The 23,095-nt window shown below is 40.2% G+C and overlaps 1 protein-coding gene across 3 annotated transcripts in view; it reads right to left on the bottom strand.

Moving 5' to 3' along the window:
* Positions 1-20,782: 20,782 nt before the first annotated feature.
* The window catches only part of NEDD1 (NEDD1 gamma-tubulin ring complex targeting factor), a 34,414-nt gene continuing 32,101 nt past the window's right edge, over positions 20,783-23,095 (bottom strand). For all 3 annotated transcript variants that reach the window (XM_059681921.1, XM_059681920.1, XM_059681922.1), the window contains one exon: positions 20,783-22,501. In XM_059681921.1, the coding sequence (XP_059537904.1) occupies positions 22,397-22,501 (105 nt within the window). In that variant the 3' untranslated portion in view covers positions 20,783-22,396. The remainder of the gene's footprint in view (positions 22,502-23,095) is intronic.

Raw genomic sequence — 23,095 nt, forward strand, 5'->3', positions numbered from 1 at the left:
CAGAGAACACCCAATGCATCTCTGTATTAATTAGTTCGTTAACTCTGTTGGTTCCAACATGGTGCTAATGAGACCAAAGACATGAATCCAATCCTCATGCCATATGGGCTTGTTCAACTGCCAGCCTTGAGCCCCACTCCAACCAGGCAGCTGAATAGATTGATGAATATGGCTACTGGTGAGGAGGCGGGTAGGAGCGAGGATGGGTGTGTCCACACAAACCCATCCTCACTGCTTGAACACCTTGTGTGGCACATTCCCCCAGGAGCAGGGATCTCTCATCCTCACAGAGTACAGAGCACAACCCACACCTATCACGGTACCTCTCCCCGAACACCGCAGCAAAGGATGCCACCTCTTTTCCTCTCTCCTTTCTGGCTCCTACCTACTCATGTTAGCTTCCTTTGCTGCTCCCTTTCCCTTCTGCTCATTAACATTTCTTAAAAACTGGTGCAAAGCTTCATCTCCAATCTGCACTGACTTTAAATTCCCTGATCCCACCATCAGCAGCAAGACCGGGCTTGTCTCTTCTCCCATTATTATTTCTGACAGCCCCAAAGAAATCACTTAATATTCATTTCAGCCTCCTTTTTCAGACAGTCTTAAAAATCAATTTCAAAATTCTTCTTCTTGATCCTGTCACTTAGCACTGAAATGGCCCGGACTGATTACTGGGGAGCAGGACGCTTCCTCCTTCCCCTTCGGCATGTCAGCTTCACTTTCTGAGTCTGTTCCCGAATGGTTTCAGTTGGCTTTCATTTCAGGGTTGTTGTTTTTCACTGAGAAACATGAGTGTGTGTTTTTAGCTGTATTTGTAGAACAACTTTCAAATACCTTAAAAAGAAAAACCAGCAGAAAAAGGACAGGCAAAATACTTTGGCTAAGAGAAAAATCAGATTCAATAGGTTTAAAAAAAAAAGAAATAAAAAGGAAAGACTTAAAATGGCAATTCTTTCTAAAACTTTCAAAAGGGCCACTCTAAACCCTCCACTCTCCAAACAGTAAATTAATAACGGTGGTATCATCTTATTTATTAACAAAAAGGAGACGTTAAAATCGCCATTCTGTGATCAGATGCTGAAACCTGCAAGGAAGCCAAGAACAGGAAGAAAAGGGTCTGAAAGGGAAGAAAAGGTAACGGCAGCTTTTATAAAGAAGAAAAAAAGTTCTTTGTCTTTGCTGCCATTCTGTGAACCATCTGGAGAATTCAGTTCATTGTTACTGTTGCTGCCCATCTTCCTTGCTATTGTTTTGCTTTTACAGGATGTCTTTAATTCTCCAAGTAACATTATTAGAGAACTGAACAGGTTGAAAGCACCAAGGGTGGGGGGAACCTAACCCAAAGAAACCCATTCAGAGCATTTTTCCCCTTAGCCTGTGTTTTCTCTCCTTAGCAAACAGAGGATAATTTTAAAAGTAAGCCTAGCCAATGGACACAGACAACAGGGGGGTGAGGACATGAGTGAGGGGTGGGGGGTGGGGGGCAATGGGGCGATAAGGACACATATGTAATACCTTCATCAATAAAGAAAAAGAAAAAGAAATGAGACAGAAAGACATTTTTAAAAAGCTCTGGACCGTGCCAAGCCGTCCACCAGCTTGAGAACTGTAACTGATCTTTGCTCTCACCTTTTAATACTATCGCTCTGCACTATGTGAAATTCCACCAGCTTGTTATTTATATTATTACATATCCTGACGACCCTCCGCCCACCATCACGTTGGCCTGAGTAAGAAAACATCTGCTAAAACTACGAAGGAACAAAAGCCATGGGCATGAACTGCAAGATAGGAGACAACTGGATTTCTCTTATGGGATCAAAGAGTCAAAAATCATTCTCTCTGGGACTTGTGTGGAACATCAAACCTCGGGACTTAAAAGTGTCACCTCGGGAATGAGCAAACTCCAGAATGTGTGCCCAGCCTCCAACCACTTTCTGAGACTGAAGCTAAATTGGAGGAGCCCATCCACATCACAGGAAACATAATCAAACAGGCTTTGAAAAGGCACGGTGGGACGTGCGAAGAGAGTCCCCTTTCTCTTTTCTGCCTGCCAAACCTGTGGCCTCTCTGTGCAGAGCAAGTGTCCTTCTAGTGCCACCAGGAGGCCACTTACATGAAACGCCTCAGCCCTGCCCTGGCTTTTAGGCTCTGATTGCATGGAGTCGGCCCCTGACTACAAAGGACTAACAATGACCAAACACAACCAAGTGAAGGTGATGGACAACTGTCTGAACGTTTATTGAACATCAATCCACCTGCAACACTGACCCCGACTAGGAATTTACTCATCCACAGGTAGACAGGGGATGCTTTGACTCTGAGAAAGAACTGTTTAGATTACTGACCTTTTTTAAAAAATAAAATAAAATAAATGACTTATCTCTGGAGACATGTTGGTAGCTGGGAGAAGGAAAACTTTAATCTAGATCTTCAACTACGTCCTATACAGTGAAAACAGATGACCCTGCATCTATACCAGAATTCTCTCAAAAGTTCTGCCAGATTTCAAGGAAAAGCAATAGAAAAATATCCATACTTTCAAAATTAGGTTATTATTCACTTTACCAAAGGTCCATTTATTTTACTAATTTACTTCTAAATTCCTGCAAATAGGAACATTAGCTCTTTGAATGCACTTCTAATTGGATTAGAATTATCAACATTTCAAACTAGATTCAACAGTCAGAGACAGAAAATCAGAACTACTGGTGCAGTTAACACATGTCCCTTGGCTAACAGGCCTAGAAATAAGACCCTGTGTCGAGGTAACACACCCTTAATCTAATGATGTTACATTTTTAGCCTGTTAGTCATCATCTCACATTTCCTTTTGTTTCTTCAGCATTTGTAAAACTGTGTTTGTTTCTAATAAAATGAGTGTGATGTGAGCTCAACACAGAATCGCACAGCATTTTCACGGGCAGGTGACTTTAGAGGCCAACACCTCCCTTCAAGGTCAGGAGCCCCACAGGCCCAGGCCTGATACCTCTACTGAAGCACATTCACTGATGACTTTTCAAGGCTCTTATGTATTCCTCAAAGTCAATGGTACAGGATCTTGTATGGAACAATGAACATTTATAGGTGAATACATGAAGTTCATGATATATGAATGGGGGGGCACTGTAGATGAAAGCATTTTTTTTTTTTTTTTGGTTAATCCTTACCCAAGGATATTTTTTAGTGATTTTTAGAGAGAATGGAAAGGAGGGGTAAGATACAGAGAGAGAGAAACATCGATGTGAGAGAGATACATTGATTGGTTGCCTCCTGCACAAGCCCCAACCAGAGCCAGGGGATTGAGCCTGCAACGGAGGTATGTGCCCTTGATAGGAATCAAACCCAGGACCCTTCAGTTTGTGTACCGATACTCTATCCACTCATCCAAACTGTGTAGGGATGAAAGCATATTTTTATTTTAGCCATCTCTGTTCTACTGAAGCATTTGGTTTCCTTACCTTTCCGTTTCAAATGTTCCATGTAACTTCACCTTCATTTGAATTCTTTCCACTATACTACCCTCAGATTTATTATCTAATTCAGAAGAATGGCAGCACCCCAAATCCCAAATGCTTATGATAAATGTCTTGCAAGCCACCTACTAGTATATGATTACAGAAGCACCTCCATTCACCAAAGGAGATGCTCAGAGTGCCATAAGCTTCATGGAAACAGTGGAGAAAAGCAGTTTGAATGTCACAAATGGGAGTGGATTCTGGTCAGGAGAGCCACAGCTAACAACTAATCGACAACCATCTGTGAAAGGCCAATTTGGTCTAATGCTGGGCTGCTTACTCTGATGGAATAGGAAAAAATATATCAGACATGGGTCTTTGCTATCAAAGATCTTTCACCAATCGGCTCACTGGCGAGACAAGACAAATAGACACGGCCAAGGAATAAACCGTTAAACTAACATTTAGATTTTTAATTGAAAGAGAAGAGGGATAATTTGTGGATTTGCTAATTATACTTCTGTGCCAGGCACATTAGTCCTCAATGGCTCATTCAGGGCTTAACCTGATTCAGGGCTATTTCATCAAGGCCTCTCCTGGTTCTTGGGCATGTAGAGCTGACATCACTTCCTACTCCTGGCTTCTCGCAGAACAAACACCCTCTGTGTGGTGGCTGCTCTGGCTCTTTCCCATTTTATGTGAAGCAAACATGAAAGTTAAACACTTTCAACACCTATCGTGTATTAGTTTCCAAATTTCCCATGCCAACATGGAAATAAGCTTCCCAAACCAAAAGAAAAAAAAACATTTTCATATAAATAGAAGTTAAGCAATTTTAAATACTTACAGTCCCTTTCGCATCCACTTGCCAGTTTCCTCGTGTGTAATGTTAACTGGGAAAGGAAAAGAAAAATAGCCCAAAGTGAGTAGCAAGTGAAAGCTGAAAGCAAACACACGGAAGATATATATGCAAATTGTTTGCATGAATCCTTAGTTTTCCCTCGTAGATTTTAGCCTCACAGGATTCAATTTCACACTAAACACAGCAGAGATGCCTGAGACAAAGGAGAGAAAAAATGAATCGTTTAACGTACATTCTGGAAGATAATAACTCCATTCTTTCCTGAGAAAATTCATGTCAGCCTCTCCTCCTTTGCAGATGAACAAAAGCACTTTTAAATATAAAGTCACCGTATATTTTGATGTTGCAAAAATAAATTCCCCAGATGTTTTATGTAGCTTCAGTCATAAAAAGGCTTCCAAAGCCTATACTCAGAACATAAGAGCAGACTCTACAAGAATATGTTGGGCCTGACTGGTATGGCTTAGTGATTGAACGTTGATCTATGACTCAGGAGGTTACAGTTCAATTCCAGTCAGGGTCCAGGTTGCAGGCTCGATCCCTAGTGTGGGGCGTGCAGGAGGCAGCCTATCAATGATTCTCTCTCAGCATTGATGTTTCTATCTCCCCCTCTTCCTTCTTCTTGGAAATCAGTAAAAATATAAATTTTTTAAAAAGAATTAAAACAAAAGAATATGTTGGGCACTAAACCCAAAATAATGTTATATGGAAGATAGTGCACATTTCACACTTCTTTAAAGGAGACCTGGAGTATTGGGTACAATCTCTTGGAAATACAAAATTAGGCTGAAACAAACTTTTAATTTTTTTAAATTAATGGGTGCTGCTTCAATCTGTCTGAAGTTATTATTTAAAACTGGAGGGAATCAGAGATTTTGAAACCAGAGCCAATTAAAAATATTGGGTTTAATTCTACATTGTATAAAAACTTAAAATATTATCAGTATTAAATAAGTGTTGAAAATAATAGAATACTATAATGTGTAAATGAACATTAAAATATATTAGGTAAAAATATTTCAAATTTGGGTTCGAAGAATCACAATTTCGGACTAGAGAGTCCCTTACTTGTCAAAACTGAAGGAACTTACAAAAAGATTTTTAATTGGGTTTGGTTTTTTTTTTGAGACAGCTGTGCCCTCTGGAGGTGGCATTTGGGAATTGAATAAATCTTCACTAAAGAGATAACAATGACTTTCCTAAAGATTTGAACACGAACTTGAAAATGCAAAGGCTTAGAAAGTTTTATTCATGTTCCTTGCTTTGTGTCAAACCAGTTTTCAATGAATACTAATTTAGAATTTTGATTCAGAAGTGTTCAAATGGGTGCAAAACATTTTGGTAGAAGGGATTAAAAGTTTGTGTTCAATATCTGGAATATAATGATTCGAGACATGCTGAATATTATGAAAAGAAAGAATGGTAATACTGAATCAAATGTCCTCACGGGCTCTTTTGGTGAACTGCTTGAGAGTAGAGGGTCTACCTCTTCAAACCATATTTTCCAACACTCCCAGAGAGAACCAAATCACCTAGACCAGCCAATGCACTGTCCTATCTTCTCAGAATAAACTCGCCACCTCTCTTCTTTTTCCTTTGCCCTGTTTTATATACTTCCTTCCTAATAAATCGAGCTAAATTTCCCCATCCAGACAATATAGTATTCCAGTTGGGGAAGTAAGAAATTATTTCTTGTGGGAGTTTTAGGGACAGAAAGTACTAAAGGTGTTTTTGTGTGTTTAGAATTTCAATAGGCAAAAATATATGTAAATAAATGAAGGATATCATTATGCGGAGGGGCGAATCAAAAACAAAAGAACCCCAAAAGTAGTCCTTACTTGATGTGAAAACCAAAACAAAGCCACCACTTCTAAAGAGAGAATGAAGACGAGAGAATGAAGACGTCTTCTTGATTGTAAATTGGCCCTGAAAGTGGATGAATGTTTGTCTTGTTAAAAAAAAAAAAAAAAAAAAAAGCGGGGAAGAAACTAAGAGAATTGAGTCAGGCTGGTGCGCGGCGAGGGAGTATAATTACAACCAGTCAGGTGCAGGACAGTGCACGCAAATATCAGAGGGATGCGGTTCTCTAAAACAGTTCCCTGCGCCGGACGGGACTGCAAGAGGTTCTGCAAAAAAGGAAGCAAAGATGATCTTCATGCTTCCAGTTACCTGCATCGCAGGTGCAGGCTGTGGATCCTCACTCCCCAGCCCCACACTCTCCCTCCTCCCTAGAAAGAAGCCAAGGACCCAGAGTTACTAGACCTGCCTCAAGTTCCCACCCACCCACCAGGGCAATTCTCAACTCTTAAAGTTCTCCCCCGCCCCCTTGGCCGCCGCTGTTCCCCAAAGGGCGACCCCTACCCCCAATGCCGATTCCTTAAAGAGGCCCGGGACCACGCCCCCGAAACTCACAGGTGATATGCAGGTCCTACCGAGGGAACGACTCAGCAACCCCAGATGCTGAAGCAAACACATAAGGACCGGGAGGTAGCCAGGTCCACCGCAGCAGCCTTGCCCAGCTTCCAGCTTCCCGCCTTCCCGAGCCGCGCACCTGTGCACCCGCTCGCAGGGCCGCTGCGCCACCGCAGCGCCGACAGAGGGCGCCCGCGGCTACTTTCGCCGCCCCAGCCCCGCCCCTGGTCCAGCGCAGGTGCCCCCATGGAGCCGGTGTGGATTAATGAGTAAGGGAAACTGCCATAAGAGACGGGTTTCTTAAGTTCTCTAAACCTCTTAAGAAATATCTAAGCCACAATTGTCAGTTATGACTATAGATTCATTCATTCACAACAAATATGCCTTGAGGTGCCCACTGTTTTCCTAGCACTGTAGTAGCACTAGGGATACCCGAGCAATCCAACTGAACCCAGATCTCTGCCCTCTTGGAGTGGACTTTCAAATAGGATTTATTTAGGGTAGCAGAAATGAGATCACGCATGCTCCTTGCTCCTGCTCAGCCCTCGGGAAATGTTGGTGCTTACTATTACCAGGTGACTGCATCCACTGTTCACCTCCTGCAGGAGAAAGGAGTGATCCATTCCTGGGTCCCCCCCGTGGAAGAGCACACCCTTCCCTATACTGATAGCTCGATGAGAACTTGATGAATGAATGAAGTGATTGCAAGAACCACCCCCTAGTTTTTTGGAGGCGGGTGGAAGTGATGGAAAGGGCGAAGCCCTGCTACTCAGGATGCACAGGCTACTGGGGCTGGCATGGAACCTTCAGGATAGCCGTTCTTCTGGGGAGGGCTTGCATCTTTAAGGGACTGGCCCCCTTTCCCATGAAAAAGAGGGTGGGCCTGCTCAGGGAACTCCCTCCAGCCCAGACCCTTCTCATTAAAAGCTTACAATGGCATGCTGGGTGTTAGCTAGACCCTACCCCTTTTGTGGGTATATTTAGAGGTTCCTAGCAGTTTCAGAGGCTCCAAAAAGCTTTCTCTCAGAGTTCCCCCTGAAAGAAACTGATCAGAGATAATAACTTATGTGACTGAAGAGAGTCACACCTTAGTAAAAACAAAGCCTAGACAAATGAGAACACTCTTCTCAATTTTTTAGGTGTTTTAGGCTTTTAACTCCATCTGAACAGGGGCAGTCTGTTGCCTTTTTCTGTGTTGGCCCCCTGAGACCAGTTTTTTCTCTTAAACGAATTTCAGAAAGATGTAGTGGTCTTCCATTCTTATGTAACAAATTATCACAAACTTAGAAGCTCCACACTCATTATCTCACAGTTTTCATGGATTAGGCATCCGAGCCCCGGATACTCTTCTCAGGGTCTCACATGGTGTTGGAGACTCCACTATGGAAATACCTACTTCCAAGCTCCCTCAGATTGTTGGCAGAATTCTTTTCCTTGTGGTTATAGGACTGAGATCCCCGTTGTCTTGCTAGCTATTGACCAAGGACTACTGTCAACTCCTGGAGGCCACTCTCCAATCCTGGCCTTAAGATTCCTTTCACAGACCCTCTCCTATATCCATTCTTTTTAAAAAACTCACCTGATTAAATCAGGCCCGCCTAGATCACCTTCTGTTTTATTAACTTTAAGTTCATTGATAAGAACCTGAAAATGGGAGTGATCTCCCATCATATTCACAGGGAGAAGGGAGTATACAGCCATCTTAGTTCAGGCTGCTGTAATAAAGATCATAGACTAGAAGGCTTAAATATATTTATTTATCACCGTTCTGGAGTCTGGGAAGTCCGTGATCAAGGTATTAGGAAGTGACTCAACTATGCTGCCTTTTTGCTGTATCCTCCTCACATGGCCAAGAGAAAGAGTCATCTCTCTCCTGTCTGTGTTTATAAGGGGCAGCAATCCCAACATGAGGGGCTCTACCCTCATGACTTAATCACTTACCAAAGGCTCCACCTGCTATACCACATTGAGGATTAGGTCTTCAACATGTCAATTCAGGGGGGACACAAATATTCAGTCCATAGCAACAGAGTATGCATACCAGGGGAGTGAGAATCTTATGAGCCATCTTACAATTCTGCTGACCACAGAAGAAAATAGAGAAAAATAAACCAAGAAAATATAAAGCTTTAGGAATATGCCAATTTATAGATATTAGACTCCTACCTAAAATACCTAATGTCTAAGGGCCACAAGTACTCCCAGGAGCCAAAGTGCCCCTCCTTCTCTCTGGCCTCAGACCCTCAGACCTCTCCAAGCTCCTGGTTCCACTCCTCTGACCCTCTGCATGAGTAGGATGGGAGCCAATGCTGGAACTCAGAAAGCACAGGGAATTTACTGGGAGCCACAGGGGAGAAGGGCATTGACACCCACCCATGGTCCTCTGGCATGGCAGCAAGCAGCAATTAGTAGTGGGGGGTCAGGGGGGTCAAGAAGATATACCTGGGTTCAGAGCTCAGCTCTGCCACTTTCTCACCTTGCCACTCTCAGTCTAGTTCAGTGATGGCGAACCTTTTGAGCTCGGCATGTCAGCATTTTGAAAAACCCTAACTTAACTCTGGTGCTGTGTCACGTATAGAAATTTCTTGATCTTTGCAACCATAGTAAAATAAAGACTTCTATTTTTGATATTTATTTTATATATCTAAATGCCATTTAACAAGGAAAAATCAACCCAAAAAAATGAGTTCACATGTCACCTCTGACACGCGTGTCATAGGTTCGCCATCACTGGTCGAGTTACTGAATCTGTTTCTGCAGCGGTCAAATGAAAACAATCAGACTTCCCTGAGGGTTGCTGTAAGCATTGCATGAGATAATATATGCATTACATGTTTAACACAGCACCTGTATGGTAAGAGTAAACCAATTGGCAAAACATAAAACCTACTCAGCAAGCAGCTTGGAGAAGAAAGCATGGCTATTTCTCATAGCATCTACTGGGTACCCAGACGGGATTTACAGGTGTCCATAAAGCATGATGGCTAACCTTGAGACATATCCCATCTAGTTGAAAGACAAGGCAATTTCCCCAGCAAACAGGTACACTTTCATAGAGAGACAGGTCAGGAGCACAGAGTTCTCTTTCCCAGGAAGGACTTTTCACCCAGGACCTGCAAGCATTTGTCCTCCCCAAGTGTTCAAGCCAAAGCTCAAAGGTCTATGTCACCTCAGCAGCTGGCGTTGCCATGACCAGAACCTACAGGGTGACCGAATATAAGGCTCCTGAAGTATCACACACAGAGAGACCAACCCATGGGACCCTCAGTCAGTGACACCTAGAATGCTCAGCCAAGAATCCAAGGTTCTATTTACTTCTGCCAAGTAGGAGTGAATGTCAAATGAGATGGTCTTAGAGGAGCTGGTGGGACCAAAGACAGTGAACGGTACTGTATTGCTTTCCTATGGCTGCCATAATAAATGACCACAAACGTAGTGCCTTCAAACAACACATCTCTTTTCTTACAGTTCTAGAGGTCAGAAGTCTGAAATCAGTGTCACTGGGCTAAAACCAAGTTGTCAGCAGGGCTGCATTCCTCCGTACGCTTTGGGGAAGAATCTGTGTTTTTTGTTTGTTTGTTTTTGTTTTCTGTTTTTTAGGGGGGTTTTGCTTCTTCCAGCATCTAAGGGCTGCCTGCACTCCTTGGCTCATAGGCCCACATCACTTGGACCTCTGCTTCTACCACATCTCTTTCTCTGATCTTGACATTCCTGCCTCCCTCTTACAAGGATCTTGTGATTACATTGGACCCACCTAGATGATCCAGGATGCGCTTCCTGTGTCAAGATCCACAACTTAATCACATCTGCAAAGTCTCTTTTTTCATTTAAGGTAACACAGGTTTAAAGGGTTGGGATGTGAAGATTTATATGGGGCCATTTTTTTTTTCTTACTACAGATGCCTAGTTCCCTGGATAAGATGCCCATGAATATATTTCCCCCCAAATTATTTTTTTAAAAAACTACTTATCTCTAGCCCATTTACCTCGTCTAGCCTACAAACAGCTTGGGGATTAAATATAGATTTTATTGAAGTAAATTTGTTGAAGGTTAGTGACAAAAACATACTGTGCTCTCAACACCACCAAGAGAATAACTGATCATTAAAATTTGCTTTGAAATGCAACTGATAGGGCACCACTTAATAAGATTTGAAAGCAGAACCTGTATTTTAGCTGCATTCTAGCATTCTTCACCTCAATGTTTGCAAACTGTGATGATCTCCAACACCTATGTTTCCCTTCCACTGTTTTTAACTATTCTTTAAATTGACTTGATACTGTATTTTTTTTGACAGTTCTGTGACAGGCACAAATTACTTCACTGTTACCCCGGTAACGAAGGGACCTCCAACTAGAGAAAAAATTAAGGTTAAAATAAAAAGAAGAAGGAATCGTCCAAATTAGCATTAATGAGTCATTGTCCAAGTGTAATCGGGTGTCAACTGGTCACACTTTGGTAGTTTTTCCAGCAAGGACCCCTGAATCAGCAGCGGGGGAAGTTGCCCATGTCAGCAAGAATGTTTGTCTCCTGCAAGAAGCAATGGTTTAAAGTTTCTAGAACCTTCTACTCTCCCCTACTTATGCATCTCTTTTATTTGAGTGTCTCCTTTGTTTTTCATCTCTTCCTGCTCTTCCCCTTCTGAACATATTAGTTACTATGGAAACGTTGGTGTGAATGTCAGAAAGCTCGGCTCAGAAATGCTTCATAAAGTCAATTTATAGAATGATCTGACATTTATCTCATGTTTGGGAAATTTAAAGAATTTGTGATATTCATGACCTCAGACAGGGTTGGGTGGTAAACAGTGTGCTATATATGGATTTTAAAATTTGTTTTATGTACACTGCGAAAACATCAGATTTTTGTCCTTTAGGCGAAGAGTAGCAACAAACACAGGAGTCTGGTTTGGGATTTGAAATTGGATTCATTTTCTATCAGTTCAGGAAGGAGTTCCACTTTCTGAGTTTGTAAGGCTGACTGGAATCTCTTGTGTCAAAATAAACGCTTTCTGAAAAAAATTACAGTTGGCTTATTTTTTTTTAACTTTAACCTGACAATAAGACAAATGGTATTATCCATAATAATGTACACAGGGCAGCAGCAATATCAGCTGAAGGCACAGAAATGCTAACATCCATGCTGTAAAAATGTTTACTTCACTATGGGGAATTTCAGAGTTAGTGTTACCCTAAGGGATAATAATAGCTAATGTTTTTAGCACATTTACTATGTGTCTGTCCCCATTCTAAGCACTTTACATGTATTAATTCATAAGATTCCCAAAACAATATTGTGAGGTAGATGCTATCATTACACTTACACTTTTTTCACACAAGGGGAAACAGAGGCACAAAGAGGTTGAGTAACTCGTCCAAGTAAGTGACAGAAGCAAAGATTCAAAACAAGGCAGAATCAACCAATGAATGTATAGATAAGTGGAACAACAAATTAACGTCTCTCTCTCTCTCTCTCTCTCTCTCTCTCTCTCTCTCTCTCTCTTTCTCTCTCTCTCTCTCCCTCTCTCTCTCTCTCTAACAAAAGAAAGAAAATCCAGTGTTATCCTATGAGGCAACATTATTTATTCCTAGCCATTCGGTATTTCCCATTTCCTCTGGTAACAACTCCCAGTTTTTGTTTGAGAAAGTCACACCTGCTCAGCTCACTTGCTTGTCCCTCCTGTGCTAGAATGGATCACATAGCCCAGGCCAATCAGCACACTTCAACTCCCAACCTCAGTGACTGGTCCAAAGATGGGCATGTTACCAGATCAGAACCAATGAAACACCAGAAGATTTTTGCCAGGAGTGCTCCAACAGGAAGAGGGGCTCTTTTTCTTCCCTGGAAAACTTAGGCATGGAATGAGCTGCTCTAGCCATCTCTGCCGCCATAAAAGGGTTAACCTACAGCACACAGAGGCCACTAGACAGGGAGACTGAAACCTTTGGAACAAAAAGCCTGTGAAAGATGAAAAGAAACCCAGCCAAATGAGCTCTGAATTCAGCAGTATCCCAAATCTGTCTGCTAGACGGTTCAATTATTGAACCAATAAGTCACTGCTGCCTTTGTGTTTAATCTAAATACATTTGAGTTGGCTTACAACAAATAGAAAAAAAGGCTTAATGAAGAAAACATGGAGTGTCTGTATCCTTTGAGGGCAGACACTGCATTTTGTTCACCGTGTTCGTGGACAAACGTTCCCTTATCTGAGATTCCAAATCCATACTTCTGAAAAGCAAGGTCCCTTTGTAGCTCATTTGGTGACAAAACAGACATGACCTGCATGGACATGAGGTCACTCAGAGTCTTTACTTATGCCACTTAATGTGAATATTCCTCTATTTTGCTAAGGAACAACTAATGTGTGTGATTACAGGATGCCAGCACAGATCCTGCCAGAAGCACCAGACTATATAAAGAATATAAACTCTTACCTTTATTAAATAAAAAGTTACAAATTGTGAAGCCCCATAGGTTTTCAATAAAAGACCCTGGACTTCGAATCACAGGATCAACTGAATGAATAAATTGATTGGATAAAAAAGTGCTTACTCTCTGAATAGGATGGGATCTAAGGCAGCTAATGAGAACCACAACATGAAAGCATCCATCATTCCAAAATTACACTGAAGGTAAAAGTATGCTTGCATGACAGACAATAGACAGACATCACATCAGACATCAGATTGATGAATACCAAGACAAAGTGAAAATGCGTAAGTTCAGAACAAAAGCCTCAAATATAGTATTAATAGCATTGTGAACAGAGAATCTGGAAGAAGAATAGAACCGGCAACCTGACTCCCCATCTAGTTATAGTACACTGTAGATACTATAAACACAAACTTCAAGATGTAAGAGCATTACGATGTTGAGTACATGTGGCTACCAAACTGACTAAACCTTGAAATCCGTATTCCATGTCCTTTCAAGACTTTTTCTAAATCCTTCTGAGTCCTCACATTATATAGTAAAAAATGTTACTTTACTTTTTTTTTTTTTTACAACATCCTAGAAAACTATCATTCCATGCAATATAAAAAAGAGTACTGGAAATTAATTAAACATACTCTCAAAGTAGCAAACTTTGGAGCCATGACTCATCTGTTTTCTTCCTTGTATCCAGTACCTAAAACAGTAACCATTGCATAGAACAGTGGTTCTCAACCTTCCTAATGCCGCGACCCTTTAATACAGTTCCTCATGTTGTGGTGACCCCAACCATAAAATTATTTTCGTTGCTACTTCATAACTGTAATTTTGCTACTGTTATGAATCGTCATGTAAATATCTGATATGCAGGATGTATTTTCATGGTTACAAATTGAACATAATTAAAGCATAGTGATTAATCACAAAAACAATATGCAATTGTATATGTGTTTTCCGATGGTCTTAGGCGACCCCTGTGAAAGGGTCATTCGACCCCGAAAGGAGTCGCGACCCACAGGTTGAGAACCGCTGGCATAGAAGGTGCTTAAGATGTGCTTTATTAATGAATGAAATAAGGACTTCATTCTGATACCTCTGCCATCTGACCAACACTGACAAGTTTTCAGTGGGACAACTAACAGAGAGAGGGGGAAAACTAGAGAATGCCTCTCAACTGAGTCTGCATAAAATATCTTGAATCTGTCCAGTTCTTTCAAATTCCTCTGCCACTTCCTAAATTGAGTTACTTCCTAGATCCCTGCACCATTAAAAGGTATCCTGCCCAGCTGGCGTGGCTCAGTGGTTGAACCAGGAGGTCACAGTTCAATTCCTGGTCAGGACACATTCCCGGGTTGTGGGCTCCATCCCCAGTGGGCAGCGTGCAGGAAACAGCCAATTGATGATTCTCTCTCATCATTGACGTTTCTCTTTCTCCCTCTCCCTCTCTGACATCAACGGTGTCCTAACTAGTCTCATCTCCCTGAATCCATTCTTATACTCTTTTTATTATTCAGGGACCTTTTTAAAAGGGACAAATCAAATCAGATCTCTCTGCCCACAGCAAGCCCACCTTGTTTAAAATTTTTCAATTTCTCCCGATTGTTTATAGGATACAGACCAAAATGATAATGTAGCCTGCAAGGTTCTGCATGATTTGATTCTGAATTTCCTCTCCAACCTGATCATGTGCCAGTCTTTACCTTCAAAGAGTTGACTCCTACTCAACCTTCAGGTCTCACCTCAAATGTCACTTATGCAGGTGAGCCCTGCTAGAACAGTTTTCCCTGCTAATTGTTATTATAGCTCACTATATATTTCCTTTACAGAGCTTTATAAAATTTGAAACTTTTTGATTTATATGTATTTCCCATTAGATTTAAAGCTCCATGAAGCCCATATTTTCTAGCCTGGAAATTTCAAGATGCTCTATCTTCCGATCTTTGTAGACTTATTCACAACTATTCTCCTTTACATTTCCAGCCCCACATTTTGATAAAACTCTGTAAAAATTCTCTTATTGGATTCTGTTCACACTGTTGTTTTCCTGTTTCCTCTTGCTCTACTTCTCTACAATTATGTTGTTATTACTCAGCCCATTTCCATTCCTCACTCATTCATTTAAGTTTAATTTATGGAGTACCTACTATGTGTCAAGTCCCGTACTATAGATCCAGGTCTAGAGATACAGAGTGGAGTCAGCCATGATTCCCAACACAAAGAAAGGGAGGAAGCAGGTCAGCAAATAAATAGCTCCAAGTTAATGTGGAAATTATTTCTAAACATTTTCATTGGGACAGAGACAGTAATAGCTACTAGCTCCTGAGAAAGTGATCAAAGCTCCACCACAGAGTGTGTGTGGCAATTTTAGGTAGATCTTGAAAGATGAGTAAGAGTGGGAAAGGAGATGTTTGCAGGTATAAGCATTTCTATAACGTGAGGTCACGAACGAGGGTGACATGTCTGACAAAGCCCTTCCTCATCTGCCCCCATCTTCCTCTCTGGTCTGCTCTTTGCACAGGCTCCTTCGTTGGCCCATGTCCCAGCAGTTCCCTCCTATTAAATTTAGACAACTTTGTGGGGGTTTTTGCCAAAGCCATTGCCTTTGTTAAAAAGTTTAATAATGATAGCAATATTATACTTCCAGATATTCTTCAGTCTCATTTTAGCAGATAAATAAATGTGTATGGTTTTTAAAATGGGTGAGGGGGAATGTTTTCTCATTTCACTAGCATTCAAATAGAGTAGGTGTCTTTTGACATAAGCTGTGCTTCAAATATATTTTGAAAAAATTCAATTTGTCTGAATGCAAAATGAAGCACGATTGAATTTTGACATTTTAATTTTAGTTGAGCTAACAGATTTCACTTGAAAAGGACTCACAATATCTACATCAAGGGCATGTCAACTATCTTCAACCATTATTGTCATTTTTCTATGTTCATAAATTTATCCTACTGTAATACATGCCATCATTTGACATATGTGAAAGAGGAAGGATCACGGTTAATCAAATTTCCAGTTTATCACATATCTCATAAACACCATCCAGGAATTACAGGAATGAATAATTTACAACAATCCCTACATTTATTCCACCTTTCAATGGATAAAATTAGACATGAGATGATACTGAACCTCTATGGAGGTCATAGCATCATACTAGATATTACACCTACAGAAAGCATTCAGAATAGCCTCTGAAGACAAATCATCTCAATTCTTTTTGTTGTTGGTGTTAATCCTCACCTGGGGCTATTCCTCCATTGATTTTTTAGAGCAAGTGAAAGGGGGAGGGAGGAGAGACAGAGAGAGAAACATTGATGTGAGAGAGACACATCGATTGGTTGCCTTTTGCACATACCGAGACTGGGCCAAGGCTTTATCCACTGAAATAGACTGGCTAGGGCTCACCGCAATCCTATAAACGTTATAATGGGGTAGAAAATAAATTTCTGGATGCAGAGACAGCATGCTTGTGTTTTTGGTCATGGAAAAAAATGTGACAAAGGAGGTGACATGTCAGAAGTATCCTGAAGGATCTGTAGGAGTTTGCCAGGCAAAGAGAAGAATGAGAGTGATAGCCTAGGGCCATGAAATGGCCTGATGCTTTCTGGAACCTGAGACTAGAATATCAGGGACAGGGTGTGTGGAATAGCAGGAGACTTAAGACTTAAGTCTTAAGGAAGGACCAGGATGCCACACAAGACCATGGCCTTTTCATATAGACAATTAGATTTGCCTTTGGGATAAAGACAACTCTTGTAGGGGTGTAAACAAGAGACAAGAAGGAATAGAGGCAAACAGAGGTCTAATCAGGTGGCCCTTGCAAATATCTCAGCAAGGCATGATGAAGCTCTAAATAACAGCAGCTGGAATAGAGGTGAGTCAAGATGCTTATTAACTGATGCTTACCTACTGCTACAAAATAAAGTCAAAAAACCTCAGTGGCATTTATTCCCAGAGGTCTGATGGTCAGTTGGGCTGTACTAGGATGGGTTTGGCTGAGCAGCTTGGCTGAGACAACTCTGCTTTACATGTCTCCTGCTCCTCTTGAGACCAGCAGCTAGCCCAGGTAGCTTTTCGTGTTTTTAATGTTCATGTTGGAAGTACAAGGTAGCATGTAGGAACATGTGAGACCTCTTAAAGCCTAGACTTGGAATTGGCACACCATCATTTTGGCTTTATTGTTCAAAGCAAGCCACATGGCAAAATCCAAAGTTCACAAAGTGAGGAAATGTACTGCCACTTTTAGCAGAAACAGCAAAGTCAAAGAGCAAAGGACAGGAACACAAGTACAGGTGAAGGACTGGTGACAATAATGTACTACTGTACCATTCTCTCTAGCCCACAATAATTCCTGTTCCACTCAAATGCAATGTATGCTCATCCTCATCCAAGGACTCTAAGCGTTGCATCCAATCACCCACAGCATTAGTCTGTTAATATAGTCAATTACATTAATCTACACTAATAAAAGAAAAACATGCAAATTGACCATACCTTCACTGTGCCTTAAGCCACGTCCACCACCCAATCAGAGTGACTATATGAAAATTAACCCAACCAAGATGGTGGCCAGCAGCCACGGAGCTGGAGCAAGCAGGAGGCTTGGTTGCCCCAATGATGGAGGAAGCCAAGCTTCACGCCTGCCGCGGAGGCTCTGAGCTCCATTCAAAGCAACAAAGTTTCAATTATAGACGGTAAATAAATCCCAGAATAAAAAAAAAAGAACAACAAAAGGAGAGGCTGAGAGCTTCCATTGCCGGGGGGCTTGGCCAGCCTGAAAATGGCCCTCAGCCCCTCACCCAGGCTGGCCACACCTCCATGGGGTGAGGGTCCCCACTGGGGGGGTGGGGGCCTTGACTAGCCTGCAAACAACCATCAGCCCCTCACCCAGGCTGGCCAGGCACCCCAGTGGGGAACCCCACCCTATAGGGAGTGTGACCAGCCTGCAAACACCCATCAGCCCCTCACCCAGGCTGGTCAGGCACCCCAGAAGGACCCCCAACCTGATCTGGGACACTCTTCAGGGCAAACCAGCCATCCCCCACCCATGCACCAGGCCTCTATCCTATATAATAAAAGGGTAATATGCAAGCTGACCCTAACAGCAGAACGACTGGGAATGATTGGTAACTATGACACACACTGACCATCAGGGGGCAGATGCTCAATGCAGGAGCTGCTACCTGGTGGTCAGTGCACTCTCACAAGGGGAGCTCTGCTCAGCCACAAGCCAGGCTGATGGCTGCCAGTACAGCAGTGGTGGTGGGAGCCTCTCCCGCCTCCTCAGCAGCACTAAGGATGTCCAACTGCAGCTTAGGCCTGCTCCCCGCTGGCAAGTGGACATCCCCCGAGGACTGCCAGGCTGCCAGAGTGATGTCTGCCAGCTTGGGCCTGATCCCCCAGGGAGTGGGCCTAAGCCAACAGGTGGACATCCTCTGAGGGGTCCTAGACTGCAAGAGGGCACAGGCCGGGCTGAGGGGACTCCCCCCCCCCCCCCCAAGTGCACAAGTTTTTGTGCACCAGGCCTCTAGTGTCCTAATATTAGCCCAAATTTACATTCTTGAGATAAACCTCACTAGGTCAAATGTATTATGCTTTTTATACGTAGTTGGATTCAAATTGCTAAAATTTTGTTTATAACTTTTGCATGTGTTTATGATAAATATTGGAGTGTAGTTTTGACTTTGGTATCAGAGTAATGCTGGCCTTAAACAATGAGTTGGGAATTATCCCTTTATTTTCTGATAACATTTGTTAAGAATTAAAATATCTGCCCGTTAAACATTTGAAATAATTCACCAGTGTAACCATTTAGGTTTGGCATTTTGTCAGAATTATTGGTATAATCAGTAGCAATGTTACTTCTCTCATTCCTGATATTATTTATGTCTTTTTTATTCATCAGTCTGGCTAAAGGTTTGTCAATTTTGTTGATCTAAAAGAACTAGCTTCTAATTTTACTTATTTTCTCAATTGATTTCTATTGCATAATTTCTTCTTTAATCTTTATCCTTTCATTTGTGCATGTTGTGCTTCAATTGCTATTATTTTTCTAGAGTAGGTTGGAAGCTAAAGTCACTGCCTTGAGTCCTTTCCTTTTCTAATACAGACATTTATTGATATAAATGTCCCTAAAAGTACTTGCTTTAGCTGATTCCTACAAATTTTGATAATTTGTCTTCATTTGCATTTAGTTCAATATATTTTTAAATTTCTTATTTTTATATTAAAATGATTTGTCTTTATATTTAAAGTGTATTTCTGATTCAGTATATCCTATATATTAAAAGGCTAATATGCAAATTGAACAAACGGAATGATCAGTCGCTATGATGCACACTGACCACCAGGGAGCAGACACACAATGCAGGAGCTACCCCCTGGTGGTCAGTGTGCTCCCCAGAAGCCAGGCTCATGGCTGGTGAGCACAGCAGCAGTGGCGGGAGCCTCTCCTGCCTCCATGGCAGCACTAAGGATGTCCCACAGGGAATGGGCCTAAGCCGTCAGTCGGACATTCCCCGTGGGTTCCTGGACTGTGAGAGGGCGCAAGCTGGGCTGAGGGATTCCCCCCCCCCCCCCCGAGTGCACAAATCTCATGCACTGGGCTTCTAGTAGTTGGATAAAAGACAGTCTAATAAAAGCACCTGATAATTTAGACTTATGTAATTATTGATAGTGCTGTTTAAGTTTTCCATCTTACAAGTTATTTTTTGTCCTATTTTTTGTTCCCCTTTTTTCTTTTCCTTCCTTCTTTTGGATTATTTTTATGGCTATATGTTACTATCTTTGTTGGTTTATTAGTTTTAACTGCTTTTCTTTTTGTGATTGCTTTAGGTTTTACATTATACATTTTTATCATAGACTACTTTCAAGTAATATTGTCATCAGCCATTTTGCTTTACTTATGTGCCAACCATACAGTAGCTTATCATTTTTGCTTTAAATAGTAAATAAACCTTTAGAGATAAAGTAAGAAAAAAATCCTACATTTGTTCACATATACACAATTTTTGGTGCTCTTCATTCATTTGAACAGAAGATTTCTATCTGGTACTATTTTCCTTCTGACTAAAAGCATTCTTTAACATTTCCTTATGATGAATTCCTTTAGTGTTTATAGTTTTGAAAAAGTTTTAATATTTCATTTCAATTTTTAAAAGATGTTTTTGCTGGGTATAGAATTCTAAGTTGGGTATTTTCTTTTGGTATTTGAAAGAGGTTGCTCCACTATCTCTGACATTATCTTTGTTCCTCTGAGCTTTTGACTTTTGCTGCTTAAGAATTTTCCTTTGTCACTGGTTTTAAGAAATTTGATTATAATGTGCTTTGGTGTTATTTTATTTCTTGTGCTTGAGGTTCATTGAGTTTCTTGGCTCTTATCTGCTTTCCTCTTTCAGGGATCATGGTCCCATTCTGTGTAATGTCCATTATTTGAAAACTATTTCACATATTTTGTCTCTTTAAAAAATTTTAGATGGATAAACTCAATCCCTATTATTTCATCTTGGTAAGAGGCAAACATTTAATTTCAGGTTTTCCATATATAAAGATTTTGCTTGTACTTAATTAGCTTTTAAATTCTATGACAAAAAAATGTTTCATCTATACACATAAAGTTACTAAAATTGTTTTATTTATCCCTCTTCTTTCAATAAACATCAAGTGCATGTACAGAAAAAGACAACAGGAAAAATATCAATGAATTTAAATAAAGCATATAGGCAAAACACACTTTTGTTTTCTTAGTCTGCTTGATAATGGTATATAAGGAAACTTGTTACAAGTCATAATGCTTTCATAATCTGCCAGGAAAAAAGATCACAGTAGCACCCTTTTATGCTTCAATACAAATGTATTCTCTGAGCCACAATAGGAAAAAGTAGTATTTCTGTTTTTATTCCTTGAAGTAGTTATTAGTATGTTTATATTTATTAAAAAATATCCTTAAAAATTTCCATTGCTTTGGAAAATCATAAAGTTAGTAAGCTAACTCAATTTCTTTTTTATTTTAGTATTTTCATCTGAAAAGTCAAAATTGGACAGGAGTAATATATAAAAGGTACATAGTTTAAGTCTTTGGGACAAGAGACTACAAGAAGGTAAACAAGCCAATAACCTGCCTAATCTTATATGATTAAAACTCCAGATCACAGGTAGATGTACACATCCATCTATTGTCAAAGAGGTATAAATCCTTTTGACAATTACCCTTTTTAAATTTGATGGTAAGGTCAATAATATAAAAATGTTAAATACGGCACACAAAGGATTAGAGAAAGTTAATGATATAAACCACAAAAAGACATCCACACTTCTCATTTGGGAGAAAATGAACTGCAATAATACAGTAATATTTAGTATCTACTATGAAATTTTCACTGATTATCAGTTGAATCGTGTTCATTAAAACTTTGTAGTATAATTTTGCTTATTACTAATTCATGAGATAATTAGTAAATATGCAGCTCTGGTCAAATCTTTCAAATCCTTACAGGTTTTCATAGGTAAAGTGAAGTCTCCTAAGTTTGCTAAGAAACAAACAACAAACAAAAACACACAAAAAAACAAACATCAAAAAACAAAAAAAACAACCCAGAATAGAGATTTGTTAGAAGTACAATCCAATAACATAAACGCAATAGATAAAAGATAATTTGTACAATTCAAAATTCCAACAAATTGTCATATCAAGTGTAAAAATAATAAATAGTAGTCGTACTTGACTTCATTAAGTTAACAAAATAATTAGTAACCAACCTTGTGTTTTATTAGTTAATTGCTTAGAAACACCAATTGCCATTTTAAAATTACTTTTTCCATAAAAATAGAATGCATATCAAACTCTTTAATCCCAAAAACATCCAAAAAAATTGGAAAGGCAAATGTTAATCAAAAAATATGTTAAAAAAGGTGATTTTAAAACACCCATAACCTATTTTTTTGCACAATTGTCTTATGAAAAAGGGCACTTAGTGTCTATCTAAAGCTTTCAGAAAAATAAAGATCCTACTTACTTTCCTATAGGCAAATTATACATTGTACAGCTTTTAATATAAAAATATAAATATTTTTGACAAAGAGAATGAAAAGTGGTTGGTGTAAAATCCTATCACCCTTTTACTTGAAAATTTTTCCCAGAGGCCATAAAAACAACACTGATTCCATGTAGTTCTGTGTTGCCAAAAACTTCCCAAATTAAAAAACATTAAGGTATTCAGTGTAATTTCAAAAGTGGGCTCGCAGTCTTTTGTTTTCTTCTCGTAGTCTTTCAATTTCAGCCACTAAACCTTCATTTACTGAGTATCTTTCCAATAAAGAGTGCATTTCATTCTAGAAAAGGACAAAAATTCTTTTTAAATTACTTGGCATGTCACATTTATTTGGCATGTTTTACATACTGTCAGCTATCATTTCTCTCATGTTCAATTAACTAGCTAAATGATATTCCTCAGACTTAACCACTCTTACTGCTTTGTTAATGTAAATGAAAGACCACTAGTAAAACTTACATATTTGGGAGGCCTATATTTGCACATGCGAGGAGCTTTTTGCGTACTTATTAAAGAAAAAAAGTTGTAAAAAGTTGCTTTAACTATTAAAGGTTAAAAAGTAGGCTGAAAGGTAACCCACAGAATTAAAGAACATATTTTTAAATCATATATTTGATAAGGACTTGTATCCAGGACATATAAAGAAGATGGCCAAAGAAGATGGCCAAAATGACCAATAAGCACATGAAAAAATGTACAACATCATTAGTAATCAGGGAAATGAAAATCAAAACTGTAACGAGATTATCACCTCATGCCGACTAGGAGAGTTATAACAAAATCAGGTAACAGAAGTATTGGCAAGGATGTGGAGAAACTGGGGTCCTCAGGCATTTTTGGTAGAAATATGAATGGTACAGCCACTTCGGAAAAC

Source organism: Myotis daubentonii, chromosome 2 (genome assembly GCF_963259705.1).
Source record: "Myotis daubentonii chromosome 2, mMyoDau2.1, whole genome shotgun sequence".
In the NCBI taxonomy this organism is placed as follows: Eukaryota; Metazoa; Chordata; class Mammalia; order Chiroptera; family Vespertilionidae; genus Myotis; species Myotis daubentonii.